Source organism: Solanum verrucosum, unplaced genomic scaffold, assembly GCF_900185275.1.
Source record: "Solanum verrucosum unplaced genomic scaffold, falcon-dt-bn FXZP01000039.1, whole genome shotgun sequence".
Taxonomy (NCBI): Eukaryota; Viridiplantae; Streptophyta; class Magnoliopsida; order Solanales; family Solanaceae; genus Solanum; species Solanum verrucosum.
The window spans coordinates 1260603-1285768 of record NW_026020242.1 but is presented as its reverse complement, the minus strand read 5'-3'; the positions used below and the strand labels follow the sequence as shown (position 1 = coordinate 1285768).

General features: G+C 37.2%; 1 protein-coding gene across 1 annotated transcript in view; it reads right to left on the bottom strand.

Annotated features, from left to right (window-relative positions):
* Positions 1 to 3746: 3746 nt before the first annotated feature.
* The window catches only part of LOC125832883 (uncharacterized), a 43698-nt gene continuing 22278 nt past the window's right edge, over positions 3747 to 25166 (bottom strand). Inside the window, exons 6-11 of the mRNA XM_049512069.1 lie at positions 12009 to 12167; positions 10969 to 11334; positions 10564 to 10629; positions 10384 to 10432; positions 8735 to 8858; positions 3747 to 4035 (exon numbers count right to left, since the gene is read on the bottom strand). Of these exons, the coding sequence (XP_049368026.1) occupies positions 3954 to 4035; positions 8735 to 8858; positions 10384 to 10432; positions 10564 to 10629; positions 10969 to 11334; positions 12009 to 12167 (846 nt within the window). The 3' untranslated portion in view covers positions 3747 to 3953. The remainder of the gene's footprint in view (positions 4036 to 8734; positions 8859 to 10383; positions 10433 to 10563; positions 10630 to 10968; positions 11335 to 12008; positions 12168 to 25166) is intronic.

Below are 25166 nucleotides of genomic sequence, written 5' to 3'. Positions count from 1 at the left end.
AATTATTTGGTGGCCCAAATTCAAGCCCAAGATGAGGAATTTTAAGGTCCAATTTCGTGCAAATAAGGTCAAGAAGAGTCCAAGAATCAGCCACAACAAGAGTTGCTTTCTGCCTAAGTTTTGAGAGAAGACTAGTCAAACTTTCCAAGATTGTCAAGATTCTTTTCCTAGTTGGGATTTACCTTATTTATTTATTTATTTATAAATAGGTTATTAATATTTTCCTTAGTCTATTTATGGTCTCCTAAGTACCATTTAATGCTTTCCTAGAAGTACTAAATTTGTTCCTAGTTAGGTTACTTTATTTCCTTTCTAGAGTAGGATTCCTTGTAATTGTCTTTCTAGGGTTTGGCTGACCTTTTAGCTTCTTATAAGGGGTCTTGGACGTTTTTCCCCCTTCTCCTATATATAGGAGTCCTTTTCATTCATTAAAGACAATTTAGATTGATATTAATAATATTTGAGAGAGTTCTTTGAACCTTTGTGACTTGTTCTTTGAGAATTTATCTTTAAACCTTTACACTAGTTTCATAGTTTAAGGTATAAAGTAACTTCTTCTTGTGATATCTTTGGTTTCTTTTTGGTATTCTTTAGAAGGTGATTAGTTTCTACATACTAATTATTGTCTTTAGTTACTCATAAAGAGGTCAAGATCCGAATCTATCGTTTTGATTCGTTTTCTCAAGTATAGGCGTTAGATTTCTTCCATAAATCTATACGTTGTTACTTGGATCTTTTCAAGACCTTAGAACATCTAATCCTTGGAAATTCGTGGATCTTTCCTTCAAATTTCCCATATCTTTAGTTAGTTTTTTTTTGTTTCTTTTCTTTGTGCTTCCGCATTCTAATATTCAATTCTCTATTTGTGATCTCCTTAACCTTGCTGTTATCAAGTGGAGGCCAAGACATTGCGTTGAATGTATAAGGTTTGGTCACACAACTGAGAACTGTTGGAACAAGGTAAGGCTACCGAGGTTTGCGGAGCTTATCAGGAGGTAAGGAAGAAGGAAGAGAAGATGATGAAAAAGAAGCAAGGCCAACTCCCTATATAGGATTGAAAGGCAAAAGGTATACCAATACAAGTTGGCGATCACGCACAGAAGTCCAAATAGTAATGGAAGGTCAAGAAAATGGCTCCTCTTTAGATGGTTTTTCAGTCTTAGCTAGGGTAACAACTCAACCGGAGAGTCTTATAGTAAATGTTCCATTAGCTAACAAGTTTAGTGTCTTAATTACATCTGTTAACACTCAAATAGGCAACCCTCAGGGTCTGCAACAATTTGGAATGTTAGAGGACTTAACTAATCCTCTAAGTAGAAGGAGTTGAAGCTCTCTATGGCAAAGCAAAAAGTAGATGTCTTAGGAGTTTTAGAGACAAGAGTAAAAGAGAATAAGGCACACAATATCTTGAAGAAGTTAGGTGTCGAGCGATCAAATTGTTGTAACTACCTTATGGCTTCAAATGGAAGGATTTGGATTTAATGGAAGAGCTCATCTACATTACATCCTCTTGAGACAAGAACAATTCATTCACTGCAAAACTAGACCATGCCAAAAATGATCCCCCTTTCGGATTCGAGAAAGGCTAGAAATTAAAGCGAGCAAGTCACAAGCCCAAAACTGACCCTCCACGGAGCCCTAGATGGGCCATGAAGGGAACCATGACCCGTTATGGTACTCGTGACAAGAAGGCAGAACATGCCCAAAAAGGTTCCCCCTCCCACGGACCTTTAGACGGCCCGTGAGGATGACGGGTTGTACAAGTGGTCGTGAAGGGGTCAAGTCAGTAGGGATTCTCCCCTAGCCACTGGTCAAGGGCCACAGGCGTCACAACAGTCGATGAAGCCCCACACGGACCATGAAGTCGTTTGTGAAGGGTTTTTATCAGACTTAGAGTTGAGGATCAACTTCAAACGATCATAACTTTTAGCACAAAATGAATTAGGTTGCCCATGACCTATCAAATTAAAAATCTCTGAGTCCTCTATCCAACGCCATTGAGTTTTCCTAGTTCCAAGCTCGAAGTAAAAAGTTATGCCCAAAATAGGGAAGCCCTGCCAGGCAAGATTTCTTCACAACCCGTTTGACGGGCCGTGGTGTTGATGACGACCCGTTTTTGGCTTCTAGTGACCCAATTCGATAGTTTTAAGTCAGAGGTTGTAGGGTCTTTTCCTAACTGTTTTAACTCAATACTATGTCGTTTTTCCTTCTACCCAAACCCTATATAATGATTTTAAACCCCCCAAATCATCCAAACTCAATTCATTCTCTTAAATTCTCAAAAGTTGATCAAGCTTCTCCTCTCAAATATTTCTCTCTAGAAGTTGAAGAAGAAGGCTAGGGTTTCAAAAGATGTAAATGTACCTTTGTTTGATACCATGTTTTCAAAAGATGCCTTGGAAGAACATTATCATGCACCCAACTATACATCCTAGCTACAAATTCTTTTGATAGTTAGCAGCCTGGAAAAGATTAGCAACAGTGAAGAGATTACAAAATTTTGGTGTCCAAGTCCCTTTGAAGTGTGTTTTCTGCCATGCTCCTCTTGAAACCTTTGTGCACCTGTTTTTTGGTTGTCCTTTACAAGGAGATTGTGGGGTCGATTTCTTACTTGGCTAGGAATACACAAACTGAAATGCAGAACAACCGTGAGCAAATGTTATGGCTAAAAGCAAGCGAGGCAATGCAGTTATAGCTTAATATGGTTTTGGCATGTTGGTGCCCGTTATTTGGAGGGAAAGAAATCAACTAAGGTTTCAATCAGACAAGTTTCAAGATGATAATATATGCCGATAAATAGCTTGCTTTCATTTCAAAGGTAGAGAAGTAGCTAAATGAAAGCTTCCTTTGCAAAACTTGATTGGAGTGCGATGAATCGCATACTCTAGCTTCAACTCTCTGTAAAGTTAAGCAGTAATAATGACTACTTTCTTTCATTATAAGTTTAGTACAATAGCTTGTTTATCTAGTGGAGGATATGAAATACTTAGCTCACAGCTTGCAGGTTAAAATGGTTGAGAAATATGTGATCAACATCTATTTGATTCTTGTATTTCTAACTTGGTATGAAATGAATGAAGGCTGTTTTACCAAAAAAAATTATCATGCCAAAGTGACAAATTTTGATAAGATCAAATGGCACTAATTGAGAGGATAAAAATAATCTTGACCTAGGCAAATTTTTAACCAACAAAAAGTGTGTTGAGACTCCATTAGTTACAAGTTTAGACAAAGTATTTAATAACTACAAGACTTTCTTTAATCCAATATTTTTATTTCTTTTTACATGGGTATAAAATGAGAAAAATAATGGGAAAAAAATGGAAGAGAATGCCTTAGTTATTTCTTTCTTGCGTGTTTATTAAAGTATGAGGAACATCCCTTTATATGGTATGATATGAAATCATCAAATGTTACATCTCTTTAGGAGGGTATTGATAAGATATGTATAACATCATACATGTATGTATATCTAGAGGACACATCCACTTCAACTAATGAATTCATAACATCTCCGTTTAAGATATGTTACACTGTCATGTTTCTTTCACAGGTCTCCCACCTTTCTTAACAAATAACACCTACATTACGGAAAACTACCTTTCTCAATTTCGAATAAGACAGTTTGAAGTAGAGCAAGATGACATTAAATGCATTTAATTTCTAAACCCATTCTGGAGATCAATCACATCCAACAAACAAAACAAGGCATTGGCAACAATAACTACTTCTCCACAAAATTAAGAGGAAAAAAAAACACAAACTAATGTGGACAACCATCAGATTTGGAACCAAAACTAATCAATAAAAGAGTGTTAAGGATCGTCGACAAAATAGTAGAAGCCAATCAAAGTCAATAAAATGAGTACAAAGATCAGATTTTGAACCAAAAATAAGACATTACTAAATGTTAAGAATTGTTGAAAAAATAGGAATATATCAACATTATTTCATCATTGTTGATCAGAGCCTAGCATATTGAGAGCTTTGAGTATGAAAGTGTAGGTGAAGGCATCCTCCTGGAGCTTCTCAAATCTGCATCAGACACGGAAGGTTAAAACTATGAGAAGATTAGATATGCAATTTTCTCTTCATTCCTTTTTTCTATTTTATTTTTTTTCAAAAAAAATTCTTTCATCAAAAATCGCAACAGGGGAAAGGAACTCTACAGATTTTATTTTGAAAGTGGAATTGATTACATGAAGAAACACATCCGATGACCCTGAACTATTTGTACCATGGATCTCACAATAAAATCCAAAAGTTGGAAATTCCTGTAGTTCTCTACGTACCTTAAACACAGTGAGCTTGATCGAAAACTTGAGCAAATGGATATATGAACGACATGAAAAAGCTATTCGTTCACTTTCTATCTTCTCTATTTTCCATCAGACCATTCACTAAGTCCTACTGCAAAAACAATCCTTTTTCAAGTAGGATTCTATATACTATTCCTATTTTTATTCCTATTCTAAGTAGGATTGTATATACTATTCTTGTTCCAATTCCTATCCTATGTAGGAATTGTATATATTATTCTTGTTCCTATTCCTATTCTAAGTAGCATTGTATATATTATTTTTGTTCCTATTCCTATTCTAATAGATACCGTGATTAAAAAAATGAACTTTGGCGTAGCTCTCAAAAGGTAGCTCATAAGGTAAGGAACTGAGGATTGTCCAAGACCAATAAGGAAACCCAATTTCAAATTCTCAACCGCTGTGAGATCTAACACCCATACCGTGCATGCTCAGGACTGAACATCTGTGGTGTGTACCTCAGCATTCATACCAAGATTGGTGTAAACCATGAAATTGGTATGAACCTCAGCATTCATACCAAGATAAGAACTTAATGGTACCAATTTCTTATCATGGTAGCAGTGCTTGGTTGAACAAAACAAGAATCTGTCCCTCTATTTATCTCTGTGCATCTTTCTCCTATATGATACAATGAGTAGAAAGTAAAGGTCATATCTATTAAGTTCCGACTCTATTGTCCAAAAAAAAAAATCCCAACAGAACAAACTAGTCATACATCATGATTTTTTCTGCATCAAAAGACTCCGCTTTTGTTAGAAAAATTGACACAAACACCTTCTAAGGTTTTTCTGAGATAATGAGGAAACAACAATTATGTTATTATTCAAACTAATAGTTCTCTCGCACTATAAAGTGTCAGATCCTCTCTTCCCATTTCCTTATTTCTTCTATGTTCTTCCAGCAGCAGGCGAGTACTTGGAAAACCAACTTTTTCACTCTCAGGCCAACCACTCACATATATCAGTCTCACCACCAGCTATTCTGATGCACACATTAATTTCTGGTCCAAGAACTCTAGAAATCTGGTAAGTTTCTATATCTTTTCCAGTAAGGTGGAGATTAGATTATTTTCTTGATCCTTGATTACATTTTATTACCAATCATTCATTAACTTAATTGTCTTGAAACTCATCCAAAATGTCAAGGAGATTATTCTTCATAGCGGGAACTAAGTCTTTGGATATCAATGAGTCGGCTTCATCCAAGGAAAATTGGTATGACTAGATAGGGAGGATTGTACAACTTTTCCTTCGTATCCAAGATGGTCAGAAGAAGGATCAGGAGCAAAGGCTGATCCTCCCATGGTCAACAAGATTCATGTAGAAAACAAACTACTTCTTCAGAGAATGGAGTCTCTCCAAAACTGTTTGGTCCAAATATTCAAAGGCGTTCATCAAGAAATACCAACGGGTTCAGATTTGCATAGATGGGTTCACAATAAATGAAAATTTTCCTGAGGGGTTACTATGTATTAAACGAATGATTTAGGTTCCTCTTTGAACTTCCCTTAAGAGAAGTGGCCCTAAGAATCAAAATAGGCAATTACGATGGAAGAACATGGAGCTAAAAATTGACTGGTGTCAGCGGCAGCAGGGTGCATTTCTGAAAGAGGTCAACCAGATCGTGTTTGGGTTTAGATTACTGGGTTTGCTGCTCCACCTGTGGTCGCGGAACGCTTTCAGAGAAGTTAGGGAGAAAATGCAGAGCAGGCTAAAGACAGGAGAAGACCAGTCTAAAAACCATTTGTGGTGGGCTAGGGTTCGCGTTAAAGGGCACCTAGACAAGATTCTAACCTCTGTTGTAGTAGATGCAGGAGATTTCATGTTCAAAATTTATATCTGGATGGAAACCACCATGACTCGCAGCCAGAAAGACTCAGATTTGTGAAAAGGGTTTGTCGATGATACTCCAACTGGTTACAAGTCATCCATGGGGATGCTAAGCCAAATATCATGGAAAAGCTTGAAAGACTTGCAAGCTAGAAAAGGCAATACCTCTCAATGGATGGAACATTGACTCTAATCAACATCACATTGGACAGCAAACTCACATACCTAATGTTATTATTCCCTATTCTCAGCAAGGTACTGAGTATTGACGAAAGTGGACCAAATCAGGAAGAGGTTCTTACGGGATGGCAACAACAGTCAATACAAGTTCAGTCTGGTGAAATGGGACAAAGTAGACTACCAAAATAGAATGAAGGAACAGGAGTAAAATTGGCAGCACACAAGAACGTCTACTTATGAAATGGTTGTGGAGATGCAACAATGACAATGGGACCCAATGGAAACAAGTTATAATTGCCAAGGATAGGGAAGAAAGCCATTGGCACCCAAGAATATCAAGTACTCCAAATGGCACTGCTCACTAGAAATATATCAACAAACAATGAAGTAATTCAGAGAACACGGATTATTGTTTTCAGAAGGAATTGACAATATTGGGAGCTCAACAGCTGATGGAGTTGCGAAGGAGAGGCAAAATGAAATGGGGCAGCAATGCGAAAGGTACCTTATCAGTAAAACTATGCAATAAATTACAGCATTTTACCAGCAGATATATGGAAAATTGGCCCTGGAAAACTAATCTTTCCAGTAAAACTGGCATGTTTTACACGAATAGCCTCGTTAAATGTCTGTCTCACACAAGATAACATCAGAAGAAGAGGAATAGTTCCGTGCAGCAGGTGTTACAGTGAAATGAAGAAACAGAAGGCATTTGCACTTATTTCTCCACTGCACAATTGCAAGAACATTTGGAGCATGTTTTTGAATCAGTTTGGTCTGCCATGGGTTATAGCAAACAAATGGAAGCATTTATGCGATTGGGGTAGATGGGAAGTCAAAGACTCCAGAAAGATTTGATAGATGATTTCTCTGACCAACTTTTGGTGTCTATGGAAGGAGAGAAAACCTGATATGCTTTGGAGGAATCTCAACGTCTTCATCTGTCCTAAAGTCTAGATGTCTAGTGAAGCTTTTTTGTTGGTATATACAGAAAATTGTGGACAATGCAGAACACTTTTTGGATTTGGTAGGCTCACAGTATTATGGTTAGGGATGGCAAAGAACATGTAAAGAACACCAATTTATTGCCTGAATTGTACTCTGATGAGATCTACAGGATGCATATCCACAAAATTTCATTACTTCATTATAATTATAAATAGAACACGAAAGCATTATCTAAGGAGGAATCCAAGTTCTTAGATAGCAAAAGGCCCTATTTTGTCTTTCTTATTTTCTTTAACCTTTTAAAGTCAAATGAAGAAAAAAAAAATCCCCTTCCGTCCTACTGTATGAAGAGCACATTTCCTTGAAGTTGCTTCGCTCTACCAGTGTGAAGCAAGGAACCCTCACCCTATATGTCATTGCTTAATGGGCGAATAAATGGCTTTTAATAGCATTGGATGATCTTTACTCCAGAAAGCAGAAATTATACTTCAGATCCAAAAAACATCTCAGAATTCGGTTAGAGCTTTCATAGGATTGGTAAGATTTTCTAAACAAGAGATTTTTGCTTGAGACCTAAAGTGATCTCTTGGTTTTCTGATGTTCTGTTATCATATAGGCATCGGAAACTCTAAACGAAGTAACCAAAACTCCTGAAGGAGAGGAGAGAACTATTTATGGTGGCATGGGCACATCAAAGCTATATATAAGGTGTAGGAGGGATACAAGCTGACAAACCAAACTGGTACTCAGAATACTAAATGGCCTTGTAAGCACATCTAGAAAGCCAAAGTGCCTCACAAAGTGGCATGTTTCACTTGGCTTTTAAGCTAATGAGGCTGCTTTGACTCTTGACAATGTGCAAAGAGGAGAATCTCTTTATGCAATAGATGTTCTTGATGTGGAAAAGATACAGAGACAGTGAGGCATCTATTCCTACACTGTAAAATCACTGACCAACTGTGGCAGATTTTCTTCAATCTCAGAGGCATCTCTTGGATAATACCTTGTCAGATTGATGAGACTCTTTTCAGTTGGGAGGAAGCTGGTTTTGGAGCAAGAAAACAAAGACAGATGGAGGATTATCCTTGCCTGCATCTGGTGGACTATGAGGAGAGAAAGGATGACAGATGTTTTAAGAACAGGAGTAGCAATATGCAGGAGATTAAACTTAAATGTATTTTGTTGTTCTGCTTTTGGTGTACAAATATTTACTTGAGACTGCGGCAATTCTGGATGTTTTAGGGTCCATCTAGAGCTAGGTCTAACTCCTGGGAAGAGTTTTACTTCCTTTAAATGTAAATATCGTTTTTCCAGTACTACTAAGTACTGATATAAATACAAATGTTACAGTTACCAAAAAAAAAAAAACGAAAAAGATGCAAGTTCACTGGAAGGAAAATCCTGTCATTTCTTATCCAAATGATTCAGGTCATAAAGCTAGTTATAAAATCATACCTTCCAGATTTTGAAAAATGTCCTGCACCCATTTCACATTTGAACAAGAGTAAATTATCATTCGTCTTCATATCTCTCAACTTGGCCACAAACTTTGCTGGCTCAGAGTACATAACACGTGGATCTGTCACAATTTAAGACCTCATATTAAATCAAAAGTAGAAATATCTAAACAAGTGACTGGAGATTACTCCTTTATTTCATGGTTGTATCACCAAGTTTATGTTATGACAGATATAAACCATTATATCAGTTTTTACTAATTTTGTCCATATTTATAAGCAATTATCCTTAGTTGCTACAAAAGATAAGTACATACTTATGGACTGCAGAAAATTACGCTGGATCACAAAGATGAGATCATATTAATTAAATGAACTCGAATCTTATGACTGTCTTTTGATAAGATACAAATATCTTATTTTGCATTTATCCTGTTCTGAATCTAAAAACTCTACAGGAAAAGCAATCATTTGCTACTAGATTATAAAAAATAAATAATACAAATTAGCTAAGTATCAGAATTAACGCTTTGATGACCTGAAATGTTGACAGTGTTCTAAGTATATGATTTTATCGGAAGTTGACATTTGCTGAGAAACTCTTAATCTTTTTCTCCTGTGGATTGACAGTACTAGCAAAGCATATTAAAGTATAGTAGCATTAAATGAGAAGAAACTGAAAAGAAGTCATCCCAAGATGTATCTCTGAATAAATTACTGGTTTTCTAATTTAGTTAGAAGTGTCCATAGTTCATCACCAGAGAGATGAGGAGTCAAACTAATAAGCCATCATTTGTTCAAGTAATTAACTCCAGAAGTCAGACAGTTTAAACTGCCAGCTTTAAAGGCGATCAATTTCTGAAGCATAAAAAAGTTACTGCTGTGCATCATTGCAAGAAAATTGGCTTCGGCTTATGATCTAACTATATCCAATAAGCTTCATTTGGAAGGTTTTTTTCAAAACTTGGTAACTTGTCCTATAAGACAAATTATGGTTCTTTAGAACTAGGAATTCTTCACATCTCATTTTTTATCCCTGGACTGACATACTAGTCTCCAAACAAAGACTCCTAATGATATTAAATCTATGTAAGTGTACCAACAACGAACCAACCTTGATCCCAATTAGTTGGGCTTTTACCTATATGGATACTTTGCTTTTGCGTATTCCATTCTTCGTTGAGTTCCTCATGGATTCTAACCAAGAAACTGTAAACAACTTCAGTCCATGCCATCTTACGCGCATTCATTGCATTTAAATACTTTTACTCACCAGTGTCCCACATGGAAGAACAGACTGATGCGTTTAGATGTCTACATAGGACATAAAAAACCATCTCACTCAACCTTCTATAATTTTATACCCGGAATGTACTGTACCTTCCGTGTGGATATGTTGAGCCTCTAAATTCTATACTACTCATATTTGATAGATATGTTGGGCCTTAGAGTCCCAAGACAGTCAATTCCATGTAACATTACTAGTTTCACAACTGTTAATGGAGCCAACTCCCTCCAGAATTCAAAAGCAAGTTTGAGGAAATGAACATTACCAAGGCCCTTTACCACCCTCCCCAAACACTTTTTCCTTTCCTATCATATATCTTCAAAACTGGAAATTGCTGCACCAGCTTCCATTTCACTTACCATTCAAGCCAGCTGTAACAAGAATGTCTGGATAATTCTGTGCTTTGACCTGTAAGAGAAAAAGGAAAAAAGAAAAAGGCAAAGGCATGTTGAGTTGTTAACATAAGTGTACTTTCCTGATTGTGTTGCTCAATGCACAAACCTTAAGTAGTTTTTTTGGGAGACGGATATATTACTTACATTATCAACAGGGGAATATGACTTCATGTAGGAATAGAATTCTTCCTGACGTGGATCACCCCATTCCTGTAGCAAATGAATAGATTAAACATCAATCACAAACTTCAAAATATCCATCTTCCAAGTCTCACAATCTAGTTCTCACACCTCCTCAAATACACCTTATGCACATTTAGATCCACGTTACAAAAATTTACTACTACAGTTACAGTTTATCCACTGGAAATCTGAGGCATAATCAATGCCATTACCACAAAAGTTCACTCTCAGATACTGTTGTAATGATATCCGCGCATTGATCATCTAAGTGATTTCAAATGGAGAATCCACACCAATGAATGTCATGCCACTTAATATTTCTCATTAAAGTAAGACATATGCGGATTTCAATTAAAGAGATCTAACCTCCCACTCTGAAGTTGTTAAAGGAATAGTTGGATCAAGCATTGTAGTTACAACATCTACAAAAGGAACCCCAGCAACAGCGGCTTTGAACAAATTAGGACGCATGTTAACAACAGCACCGATCAGCAATCCACCTGCACTTCTTCCATTGATACAAAGCTTTTCCTTGGAACAGTACTTCTTGTCTATTAAATATTCTGCACAAGCAATGAAATCTGTGAAAGTATTTTTCTTTTTCAACAGTTTCCCATTTTCATACCACTGCCTCCCCATTTCACCACCTCCACGAATGTGAGCAATAGTGTAAATGAAACCCCTGTCTAACAGAGAAAAGCGTGACGCCTTGAAAGTGGGATCAATACATATCTGTTAGGAATATGACATTTGCAGTGTCAGCAAAGAATGATCAAGCTAAAAGTATTAGAGAACATATTAATGGCTGTGACCTTGCACAAAATATAAATCTCAGGAATTCCACAATTGATAGACTGAAGAATTCACATAAATACAATTAGAAAGCCATCAATTGTTGGTGAATTTTCATTTATACCGAGGACAACGTGTACGCTTTTCTTGTACCCTCCTTTAAAAAGAAAAAAACAAAAGGATTCGTCTAATAGTGTATATCAAAGACTATCAAATTAAAACCATACGTGAATACCCATTGGCAACACAATCAATTCATTCTTTAAAAAATTGACATTTTAACTCCTGAACTCAGATGACATACATTGTATTATCAGATCATTTCATGTAACTTTGCATTTTTTACCTGCAGTATTTTTCTACAAAGAGTAAACTTCACAAACTCTTGTTCCATTTACACAAATGGTCATCAGTACAAAAAAAGGACATGTCGCAACTTCTCCATCTAAGATCTGTGAGATTCTGTAAAACACAGATACAGATATGACCACACTGCACTTAGCTTAACCACAACAGAGATATTGACCTTCTTCCTTCAGATCAACAAGAAAAGGAAGGACAAATACAGAGTAGTACTCCACATTTAGTTACTCAATAATTAGCAAGAAAATCACCTCGTAGGATCCATAACCATAAAGAAGCAACGGATCTGAACTATCAAGTTTTACAAGATTTTTTTGATAGATTATTGATATAGGTATCTGTGTGCCATCTGAAGCAGTAGCCCATTGCCTCTCAGTTACATAATTTGATGCATCAAAGCCTCCCAGTACCTAAATAAGATAATGAAACAAACCATTACAACTAATAACCAAAGTTCAATAACCATTAATTGCTGATCAAAGAACGTGAAAATGTTCCAAAAACACAAAGAACCAAAAGAGTTATACAAGACTGCTATATTCATATTTCTAGTATGATACTTCAAAGGGATGGCCAATGCTATATTCATATTTCTAGTACGATACTATAAAGGGATGGCCAAAATGTTCTTTCTTTGAGATGAGCGAAAAATTCTGAACACCAGAAGCATGTAATCAGTATGCACTGACTGCTTATCTCATCAGTAAAATTCTTCGAATAGGAATAGGAATCCTAGTTGGAAAAAGAGTCTAATGTAGTGTCTATAAATAGGGTCTTTAGGTAACAATTTGATACACAATTCAATAATATTATCTTCTATATTTCACACATGATACTCATTGGTGGGAAACGTCAAGTCACCGTGTCAAATTCTGGCGACGGTTAGGGCTGATTTGTGTTATCTTTCATTCTGAAGGTGTTGTGCGAAAACCAACACCATCACGAGGCTCAGGAAGCTCAGGAGACCAAACCCCAGCCAGTACTACCGGAAAAAAACCCCTCACGCGCTCTCACGCGCCGTTCGAAGGTGGAAGTTTTCATGCGAGATCTGGATCACGCACCGGCACATAAGGGCCGCTATGGTCTTGTTTTTTGAGCTGTTTTTTTCTGTTGGGGTCGTCCAGTATTTCTGATCAAACCCATCCAGTTTTCTCCAGAACCGATCGCTGGAATTAGGGTTCCGGCGATTTCCAGGCAGTTTCCGGCAAGTTCCCGGTGAAATCAGAATTTCCAAGCAGTTTCCAGGCACTGTAGGCTGATTCCAGCAAGTTTCTTACTATTTTCACGTCAAATTTTGAAAAATATCTTTTGGTTGTGATGTTTTTGGCTCCAAAAATACGGGGATTGGAAGTACAAGCTCTATAATCACTTCAGAACCATTAATGGAAAGTACAAACTATTTAGCTTGGGCTTCCTCAGTTGAGTTGTGGTGCAAGGGTCAAGGTGTTCAAGATCACTTAACAAACAATGCTTGTGTGTTAGATGAAAAGACAGTCCAGTGATGAGGTTGCAAAAGTCAAAGCACAATGGGAGAAAGTGGATGCTCAATTATGTAGTCTCCTTTGGCGCTCTTTGATTCAAAGTTGATGCCCTTGTTTCGCCCATTCCAGACATGCTATTCAGTTTGGGAAAAAGCATGAGCTTTATACACTAATGACATATCTCGGTTCTATGATGTGATATCTCGGATGACAACTTAAAGAAACAAGAATCCGATATGTCTACTTACTTGGGACAGGTACAGGAAGTCATGGAGGAATTTGAAACTTTGATGCCAGTCACTACAAACGTGGAAAAGCAACAACAGCACAGGCAAACATTATTTCTAGTTCTTACACTTGCTAGACTTCCTACTGACCCTAATCTGTGTGTGACCAGATTCTAGCCAGTCCAATGGTTCCTACAATTGATGAATTATTCTCTCGTCTACTTCATCTTGCTGCGCCTCCTAGTCACAAAGTAGTTTCATCACCCACTGTTAACTCCTCTATTCTCGCATCTCAAACCATATAAAAATGAACATATCCGTCTATGGACAATCAGCAAGGAGGAGGACCTTTTGGGAAACCTCGATCCAAGTGTAGTCATTGTCATAAAATTGGACACACTCGTGACATATGTTATACTTTGCACGGTCCACCACCTAGCTATGATCCTATTTTATTTTATTTTTATAAAGTAAAGTTGTATTCCTCAGCAATGAGGGTATGCTGGCAACCATCAAAAAGATTTACATCAGTGACCCAAAAAAGACCAACGCAAGAAATTGCTACTAAACTTATAAAGAAGAGAAAAAAATTTAAAATCTGTCCAGCATCCTCTATACCCTCCTCATTACAGCAAAAACAGAAGGTCTTCATACAACACCATTTGATCTTTTGTACTGATTCTGCAGTATTTTCCATACACCTCTTGTTTCTTTCACTCTAAATAGTCCACCATATCCACCATTTCTTCTGGCTCTTACTCCCCCCCTCTTCTCACCCAGCAACTAAGAAGGTCTGCAGTGTGTTCTGGCATTGTCCATTTTGTGTGTGTTCTGCTTAGAAAAATGGTCCATAATTGAGCAGTGACTTTGCAATGGAGGAATAGATGGCTATTAGTCTCATTTGTCTCATTACACAATGAACACCAGGAAGCTATTTCAAAGCCTCTTCTTTGCAGCTTCTCATGAGTTAGGCATGCCCTTCTAGCCACTAGCCATGAGAAACACCTCACTTTAGTTGGCACTTTATTTTTCCATACCTTACTCCATGGTCCAGAGATTTCCCCTGGAAGTTCCTTTACTTTCCTATTGTACAATCTGCTGACTGACAACATACCATCATGATTGTGTTTCCAAATCATTACATCAACTTCCAGATTTGTGCCCTTGAAATCATCTAGTGTTTGTAGCATCTCGGCTACTCTCCCTATCTCCCAGTCATTTAGTAACCTTCTGAAGCTGAAATTCCACCCTTGTTCAGACATCAAGGAGTCCTGACCAATCCAGTGATCTTTCAAGAAAAGAACCCTGGTCCCATTCTCCACTTTGTATCTAATATTGTGTTGTAGTTGACCCCATAAATTTCTGATAGTTCTCCACACTGAGACACCATACGGGATATTCACCATATCGGAAACCCATGGGCTATTCTGGCCGTACTTGTTACTGATAACTTCCTTCCAAAGTGCTTGATCCTCTCTTCCGAACCTCCACAACCATTTTGCCAACAAGCATTTGTTTTGTAACCCCAAGTTTCTGATCCCTAACCCCCCCCCCCCCCGAGCTTCTACTCGGCAAAGCAGTTTGCCATTTGACAAGATGTATTCTTTTACCTTCGTTGATTCCCGACCAAAGAAAATCCCTCCTTAATTTATCAAGTCTTTCTTCCATTTTGGCCGGCATAGGGAATAGGGACATCACATAAGTAGGTAAAGAGTCTAGTACAGAGTTTATCAGAATGGTTCTCCCACCGAAGGATAGATATTGAGATTTCCAGTTTGCCAGCTTCTTCTCAGTATTTTCAATTATACCATCCCATATCACTAGCTCTTTATGGTTGTTTCCAAGTGGCATACCTAGGTAAACAGTTGGGAGTTTTTCAATTCTGCACCCCAAAATGTTTGCTATGGCCTGGATCTGTGTCACCTCTTTGATGGGATATATACAACTCTTCCTCCAATTGACTGCCAAGCCTGAGACCGCCTCAAAGACTACCAATATCATTCTGACAATTCTAATTTGTTCCTCCTTAGCTTCACAAAATATGACAGTGTCGTCAGCATAAAGCAAGTGACAAATCTGCATATCCACCCCTGAGAAATTGCCTACTTTGAATCCTTGCAACAATGAGTTTTGAGTAGCCACCCTCATCACACTATCGAATCCTTCCATGTCTATGATGAAAAAGAAAGGGGACAAAGGGTCTCCCTGTCTGAGACCTCTTTCTGAGGTAAAAAAACCAGTAGGTTCTCCATTTATCAGAATGGAGAACCTAACAATTTTTATACAGACCTCAATCCATCTCAACCATCTCTCACCAAACCCCATTTGTTTTAACATATTGAGCAAAAACTCCCAGTTGACATGATCATATGCCTTCTCAATGTCTAGCTTGCACATAACTCTAGAGTCAGCCCCTCTGAGTCTAGTATCTACACATTCGCTAGCAATAAGGGCAGCATCCATGATCTGTCTGCCTTTTATGAATGTCATCTGATGTTTGTTTACCAGTTTGTCGATTACTTTCTTCAACCTCTCAGCTAGCAGCTTAGCTATAATTTTGTATACCCCGCCTATCAAACTTATGGGTCTGAAGTCCCTAAGATCAACTGCCTCTGTCTTCTTCGGGATAAGAGCCACAAAGGTGGCATTCAAGCTCTTCTCAAAGACCTGCTGATCATGAAATTGTCTGATGGTATTCATGATATCTACCTTGAGCATCTCCCAAAAGTTCTGATAAAAGCTCATAGGAAACCCATATTTGTCGCTTGCACACAATTTGATTCCTTCTGCCACTTCTTCTTCCTCGAACTGTCTTTGTAACCAATCATTTTCCTCCAAACTGATGCTTTCAATGCCTTGTAAGTTTAGGCCAAGCCTCCAATTCTCAGTTTCTCTATATAGTTTCTGATAGAAATTAGTAATCTCTGTTTTGATCTCATCAGTATCAGTCAACTCCCTGCCATTTACTTCCAATTTTTCAATTGAATTTATTCTTTTGTGTGCTGTGGCCATCCTATGGAAGTACTTGGTGTTCTTGTCTCCATGTTTGAGCCATTGAATTCTTGATCTTTGTCTCCAAGCTTTCTCCTCATTCCTGGAAGCTTCATCAAATTCCCTAGATAGATGAACTTTTTGAAGGAGTTCATCATCAGTCAATATTCTCTGCTCTTGTACCTTTTCCAGACCAGCAATTTGATTATCTCTTCCTTCTTTTGTTTCCAGTTGACTCTGTTCTCATAGCCCCATTGTTTCAACTTCCATTTCAGTAACTTCAGTTTGGAAGCTAAGATAAAAGAGGGGGTCCCATTTACTGAGAAGGAGCACCACCAATCTTTTACCTTCTCCCTGAAACCTTCTACTTGCATCCACCATTGTTCAAACTTGAAATAAGATTTCTTCAAGTTAGCTCCCCGCAAGTTAGCATCACTGAATTGTGATCGTCTAGTCTTGGTAGAAGACTTTGCCTAACTTGTGAGAAAGAGTCGTCGCAATGATGAGAGTAAAGAAATATATCCAATCTAGAAGCAGTCGAATGGTTTTCACCCCTTCTCCAGGTGTACAATCCTCCAAATAAAGGAGGGTCAATTAGCTCCATTTCATTTATCCAATCTGTGAAGTCAGACATAGCCCCTGTTAATCTCTGTCCAGTTGATCTTTCCGTGGGATATCTTGTCACATTGAAATCCCCACAAAACAACCAAGGACATGTGCATGTGTTCTTTAGATTGATTAGATCCCTCCATAACTCCCTTCTGATGACTTCGTTACAATCAGCATAAATTGAACTAAGGAACCAAGTCAAGTTCGTATTAATGCCTTCAAATCTACATGTGATTACTTGCCCAGAAGCCTCCACCAATTCACCTTTCCACATTCTCCTGTCCCATAACACTGCTATACCCCCACTTCTCCCCACAGCCTCTAAGTGTAGTTCTCCCAGCCATCGGTTGAACCACAATTGTTTGATCAATTGTGTATCTGCTCCTGTCAATTTTGTTTCCACTAGCACGTATATATCTGCACCCCACTGTTGAAGTAGACTCCGAATTAATCTTCTTTTATTCTCATTGTTTGCCCCCCTAACATTCCATGTTACAACTTTAAACATTGATCACTTGAAGTTGTTTTTCTCCCCCTACTTCTCGGTTCGCCATCTTTAAAATTCACATTAAAAGCCAAATTCCTAGTATCCTTTGGGATGTTATTGGAGTTATTGCCATTTATGTGTTTCTCCGTATTTTGCTTGAGGAATTCCCTCTTTTGATCAATTTTCAGAAATAATTCAAAAGCAATCTTATCGCATCCTTTGAAGGCAGCACCAAATAATCTGCTAAGTTTAAGGACATTCGCTTGCACCCATAAAGAAGCTTTGTCATCAATGTCATCAATGGCTTCCTCTGAGAGAGAGTGTCTCATCACTGGCAATAGGACGAGGCTCGTCCAGAATTACCAATTGGTTCTTGGAGGGTTCTCCTGTGTAAACTTCTTGATCATCCCCTATGTTCACCCTTTTCTCGCAAACTAAGGGAAGTATTGTCTTCTCCGCATACTCTGAAGGGACAATTGCACGTTGCATGTCAATGATTTCAATTGTGATGTTGTTCGATGGATTATGCATGAGTTCTTCAAGCTCTGTAGAAGATGTCATGAAATTCTTCGTATAATTTCTGTTGTTGAAAATATCCCCGATAAAAGGTTCTGTAAAATAGGTCATTGTAGCTTTTGGACCTAAGTTAATGGGCCCAACCCCACTACACTTTGAACAAGATAAAAATCGACCTGGACTCCCTGCTTGGGCCTCCACATGCCTTTTTCCAGATGAATTTTCACAGGTCACGTGCCCACTTTTATCCAGCGGTACAAGACCCCGATCGTGATTGAATTCTGGACAAAAGCTCTCTTTGCCTTTCCTTAATCTCTCTTCCATCTCTGTCGTAAGAGTCCCCCTCTGCAGAGAACTTTCCCCATATGTCAAACCTCTGACAAATCGATCAGAGTGCTTCTCCCCCTTCTTTTTTTTGAATCTTGCCGGAGCTTCACACCATACTGGTAGCAGAAAAATGCCATCTCCATCTTCAATCTCGATTTCCATTGGAATTTTCTCCTTAGGAAACCCTAATTCGAGCCCATCGGAGATGGTTTTTTTTAGGGTGGTTTCCTCCTCCGTCTCCAACCACCCCCCACATTGGTCACCAATATGTTTCATCACCTTGTCTGTCCAGAGATGTAGAGGAAGACCTAGAATCCGAACCCAAAACCAATCAAACTTGAAGTCAGCTTGCGTCGTTCCTGCTTTGGGAGACCACCATTCCATCTGTAAATGGTGATTCTTTCTTCTCCACTTCCCCATAACAATATGCTCTGCTTCCTTTCTTGACTGGAACTCGAAAAGAAACTGAATACCATTCATGTCATAAATGTTGACATTATGGATGCCTTTCCACGTTTGAATAGCCCACCTTCTGACTTCGTTCCGTGAGGGAATTTCGTCATCCACTGGGAAGCTTCCCACCAGACATCTGCTAAGGACCCCTTCTTCTTCACAAAGTGTCTCCTTCTGATTTTCTGCTCTCCTATCAGATATGGCCCCCCATTTGCTCTTTTGAATGACCTCCTTATAACTTTCCTCTCCCCTGAGCCTCATAACCGCAGAATTCCCCTGTTTCTCAGTAACATGTCCTGCCTCCTTAATGATGAAGCTTTCAATTTTTTTTGATAGGCCACCCCAGCCCTCATTAAAGATGTTTTCTGGCAGAATAATCACCGAACGTTCATGGCCATTAACCGCAATGATTGAGATGAACCTACCGTATTTATTGAACTTCAAAGAGCAATAAATGTAGGTAGAAAAGTCCTTGCATCTCCAAGTCTTAAATGACTTGCCTTTAATGCCAGAAGCCTCCCCTAGCCTTTTGCATATCCATAATAAAGCATCTCTGCTCAGCTTCATTCTCCTCACGTGTAGTTTCGCACTCTCCACCCACTCAAACCAGTTTCCTTTCGTGTTTCTAGACACAGTAATATCGTATGATTTGACCCCAAGTCTGAAATATATTCTGTTATCCATGGGAAAGAAAGATAAGGAAGAAGAAAAAAAGGGATTGGGTTTTCCGGCAAAGGAAGTTCACCGGATTATGGCTTCCTAAGGACCGGAAGGGTCCTTAAGAGATTGTCTTGGGATAAGTGCCTGAGAGCTTTTTTGACTTTTGAGATAGGCTTAATAAGTTTTTCTAAAGGAATATTATGAGTTCCTTCGGAATCACGGAAGTAAGCAGACATCTCCACAAGTACCATCTATTGCTCAGCCTTATCGACCATCCAATGATGCTCATATTGCTCATACATAATATGATGAGTTCCTTCCGTATCGAGCAAGTAAGCAAACACCTCCGCAAGAAGCTTCGGTTGCTCACCTAATGTTTTTGTTGCGGGTATTTCTTTTGCTTGTGTTTCATAATCTAGTACTCTTGGATCATGGGTAATGGACTCAGGTGCTTCTGATCATATTACAAGTAGGGGTGCGCATCGGTCGGTTCGGTTCGGTTTTAGGTGTTATTGGTTCGATTTATCGGTTTTCGGTTTGTAAATACTTCAAACCGATAACCAAACCAATAACATATTTCTTATCGGTTTTTGGTTAATCGGTTTATGGTACTTAACGGTTCGGTTTTCGGTTTAACCAATAAGAAAATACTCATATATATTATATACACGATAAGAAAATTTTCAAATAAATCATATGATTTTTCCAGCATAAGCATGAAAGTAATAATCATAAAAGTAACAATCATTTTTCTTGCAAGTTTAGACACTAGACACATTCAAAGGAAAAAGTGTGAAAGTGACAATCGTTTAACCATTAACAAAAAGTGTGAAAGTAACAATCGTTTAACCATTAACAATAAGACTAGTAAATTTAGTATAGTCTTATTGGGTTATCGGTTTAACCATTAACAAAAATTATAAAATTGAAAACCGAACCAATAACCCAATAAAAAAATTTGCAAAACCGTTTAAAAACTATTAGCCCAATAACCCAATATCAATAAACCAATAATGTTTTTTTCGGTTCAGTTTATTGGTTAAATCGGTTTTTGCACACCCCTAATTACAAGTAACAAATCACTTTTGCCTGATATTGTTTATTCACAATCTCTTCCTCCTATTAATTTAGCTAATGGGATCCAAACAAAACCAAAAGGGGTCGGAAAAGCCAAACCCCTATCTTCTATCACTCTAGACTCTGTTCTTTATGTCCTTGGTTCTCCTTTTAATCTGGCATCTGTTAGTCGTTTGACACGTGCCCTACATTGTGGTATAACATTTTTGATGAGTTTTTTCTCATGCAGGACCATAGTACGAAACAGATGATTGGCATAGGACATGAATCACAAGGCCTCTACTATCTTACCTCTTCAAATTCCTTCCCAGCATGCTCCATTATAGATCCTTTAGACCTAATCCACAAACGTCATCCGAGTTTATCCAAGCTACAAAAGATGGTGCCTAGTTTGTCTAGTTTATCCACATTAGATTGTGAGTCGTGTCAACTTGGGAAACACACTCGTGCTACATTTTCACGTAGTATTGAGGGTCATTCAAAGTCTATTTTATATTAATTCAATCTGATACTTGGGGTGCTAGTAGAGTCTATTCAACCTAAGGATTTTGTTAGTTTCACTTGATGATTATTCAAGATGAACTTGGGTTTTCTTAATGGAAGATCGTTCCAAGTTATTTTCTATATTCAAAAGTTTCTTTGTTGTAATACAAAATCAGTTTCGTGTTTCTATTCGTACTTTTCATAGTGATAATGCCTTAGAATGCATATCCTCTCAATTCTAGGAGTTCATGACTCACCAAGGCATTATTCACCAGACTACTTGTCCATACGCCCCTCAAAATTGGTTCAGATGGTCAAGTTGATCGGCTTAAGGCTCACCTTGTTGCTAAAGGGTATACTAAGATATTTAGGTTAGATTATAGTGACGCTTCTGCTCCCGTGGTTAAAATAGCATATGTCCGTCTTTTTATATCTATGGTTGTTGTTCGTCATTGGCCCCTTCATCAGTTGGACATTAAGAATGATTTTCTGCATGGTGATCTTGAGGAAGAAATCTATATGCAGCAATCACCTGGTTTTGATGCTAGGGGGAGTCTAGTAGCGTTGTATGTCGATTGCGTAGGTCACTCTATGGACTGAATCAATCTCCTCGAGGACAAGGAGACATACCACTAGGGAAATTAATGATACTTAAAAGATGTCCTTCATGTCCCAAAATTTTCTGCAAATCTCATTTCAGTCCAGAAACTCACCAAAGATTCCAAATGCCAAGTAACTGCCTTTCCTTCATATTACTTATTTCAGGAACAGAACACGAAGGAGATGATTGAGCGTGCTAGTGAGAAAGGTGGTCTTTATTGTCCGAATTTCCACAATGGTGAAGATACAACTAAGAATTCCTTATCTAGTTCATTCTTGTCTGAATCTATTATGTCTAATAAAGAGAAAGTATGGTTTATCATCGTCAGTTAGGTCAAGTCAGCCCTCCTTTAATGTAATCAAAATGATGTTTCTATCTTTGTTAAAAGATTTGATTGTTGAGTCTTTCCATTGTGATGATTGTAAAATTGCAAAACACAAACGTGTTTTCTTTCGAATTAGCCACAAAAGATGTCAAACTCCATTTTCTCTTTATTCATAGTGATATTTGGGGGGCCTCTCCCATTCCTAACACCTAATGCTAGATGGTTTGTGTCATTCATTGATGATTGTACAAGAGTAACGTGGTTTGCTAAAGCAAATATCAGATGTGAGTCAAATTCTCCCTACCTTTTTTAATCTGATCAAAACTCAATATGATGTGCCAATTAAAAGATTCATGAATCTTCATGTGTCAATACTCCTTAACAAAATGGGATAGCAGAGAGAAGAAACGATCTATTACTTGACATTACTAGATTTGTTTCACAAAAAGGTATCAAAACAGTATTGGAGGAAGTTGTCTAATTGTTGCACATCTTAGTAACAGAATGTCATCAAGAATTCTGAACTTTAAGGGATCGTTTGTTACAAAGATTAATAACGCAGGGATTAGTAATGCATGATTTATTTTTATGAAGTGTTTGGTTCATTGCTTCTCACTTATTATTCTTGTGTTTGGATTAAAACTCTATAAAAAACTTCTTTTCAACTATACTCTTGAATTATTATGCAATTTTCTATTTTATGGAATTGGGTCAAGGTAGATAACTACCCGACAATACTATTTTTTATGACCTTCTAACTAGCTAGGAGAAGAACAATCTTGTCACATGTTTGCTATTTTCTCACTTGAATTATTTGAGGGTAAATCATTGTCATCTTAATAAATTGATGACTCAAAACATCAATTTTCAATTAAAAAAAGATAGACCATCTATTTTAAAAATCGAAAAGATGGTAAACAATAGTAAAATTGAATAAACCATCTACATTTACACATAAAAATTGCAAGTTGTAATTATGTGTATGCAATTTTATAAAATGTTCAAAATATAAATAATTACAAAACCCCACCCACCCACACACACACACACACACACACACACACATATATATATATATATCAACAAATAATATATTCAATTAAGATCACATGGTGACATATTTGCCTTTTCAATTAGTTAATGTTAAACAACTCACATTTCAAATATTTTATTGATTTGTATTGGATTTATTTAACAACAGACAACTCTCTCTAAATAATAAAATTTATAAGCTAATTAATTTAAATAAATTTACTAGTACAAATACAAAACATAAAATCAAGAAACAAATAAAATGATTAAAAGAATTTGATGGGTATTTTTTTCTTTAAGTAGATTAATCTCATGGTATTAAATCCTATGTATTACTAATACCACCAAATGAAAGGGATTAGTTATACATCCTATAATACCATGTAGGGTGTATAGATTAATAAGACATAGGCCCAAATCCAACCAAACATAGTACTAAATAATATCATACATCATACATGGAATATTTCTCCTAATACTCCCTACCAAACAACCCCTAAAAGTCCGCTTGATATTAATCGAAATTTCTTTTCAAATTTTGAAATTTCCAATAAATTAGTTCCTAGAATCTTCGGAAGTGTTGCCTATGTTCATACCCATTCTCAAAATAGAGGCAAATTAGACCCACATTCTCCTAAGCGTGTTCTCATAGGATATTCTCCTACTCAAAAAGGTTATAAGTGTTATCAACCATCATCAAAGAAGCATGGTGAATGCTTCTCAAATCAGTCTTTCTCAACATGCTTATTTTTCAAGCATATACTAAGAATTGCCTCAACTTTTGCTAACATAATCATTGGCGAGACGGGCGACTATAAGAGTAATAACCACTCGCGCTTTGGAAGCTTGTTTGATTCTCTATCAAAATCATAGAAGCTCTGATACCATGTGAGAAGTATAAGAGAAAAATATTATCGAATTGTGTATCTTTTATATTACATTGGTACTCTATTTACAAACACTATATTACAATCCTTTGCCAAGGAGGATTATATATACTATTCATATTCCAAGTAGGATTTTATATAATATTCTTATTTCAAGTACGATTCAATATAGTATTCTAGTTCTTATTCCTATTCTAACACTTACATTATCATATATATATATATATATATAAATAATATTCTTATTTCAAGTACGATTCAATATAGTATTCTAGTTCTTATTCCTATTCTAACACTTACATTATCATATATATATATATATATCTTCACATCTGCATGTCCACAACGCTTATTTTGCATGTGTTAAGCCCTAGACACCCAACATTCTCTCTCGTACACTCCTCCATCACAGTTATCCTATTTTAATCTATGTGTGGCATGATCATCTGCCAGGCTATTCTCCAAGAAAACTAAGCAATGATGTCAAAGTTATTGACATTACATTTCGTCTGGCCTTACTTTAGTTTTCATTCTTTGAATAAGGATTAAACTAGTTGTGCGCACGTTCTTTTTAAAAAAAAAAAAATGCAACGGGTAGTGTTGTAATCCTTAGCATTAAGGACATGCTAGAGACCTTCAAAAAGGAGCAACTAGTACTACACAAAAATACTTATAGTGATCCTAATAAATCTACAAGTTGGTTTGTATCATCTTCAAAACATCAATCATTCCTCTCTCTAGACAATCCACCAAATGCAGTGTGAAATTATTCTCCACCACTTCTTCTGGTTCTCGTTACCTCTATAGTAGATCTACCAGGCGTGACTCTAAGCTAGTTTATTGACACTTTTGTAATGTGTGTGAGTCTAAGCGCTATCATATTTCCAAAAGTTTCATCAGATAACTCATGTTCAATAACCAATCAACTTTGAGATATATATGTATAGTATTAAGGAGTATTGAGATTAGCTCATATGTTTAATCTCAATTGGCAGCCAAAAGAATTTGGTCAAACTTATTCAACAGGTGGAGTCTATCTCAATTGTTCAAACTGAAATGGATGGCTTGATTTGAGTGAATAGCAATGATAAAATGTTCTCTGTTAAGAACTGCCATAATTTGCTGCTATAAAACTTAGGATCAGAGCTATGTTGCTCAAACTCATCAAAAATGTCAACGGATGTGTGTCGGATTCTCCAAAAGTAGTGTATTTTTGGATAATCCGACACAGATGTGGCATCGAAAGTAAAGAG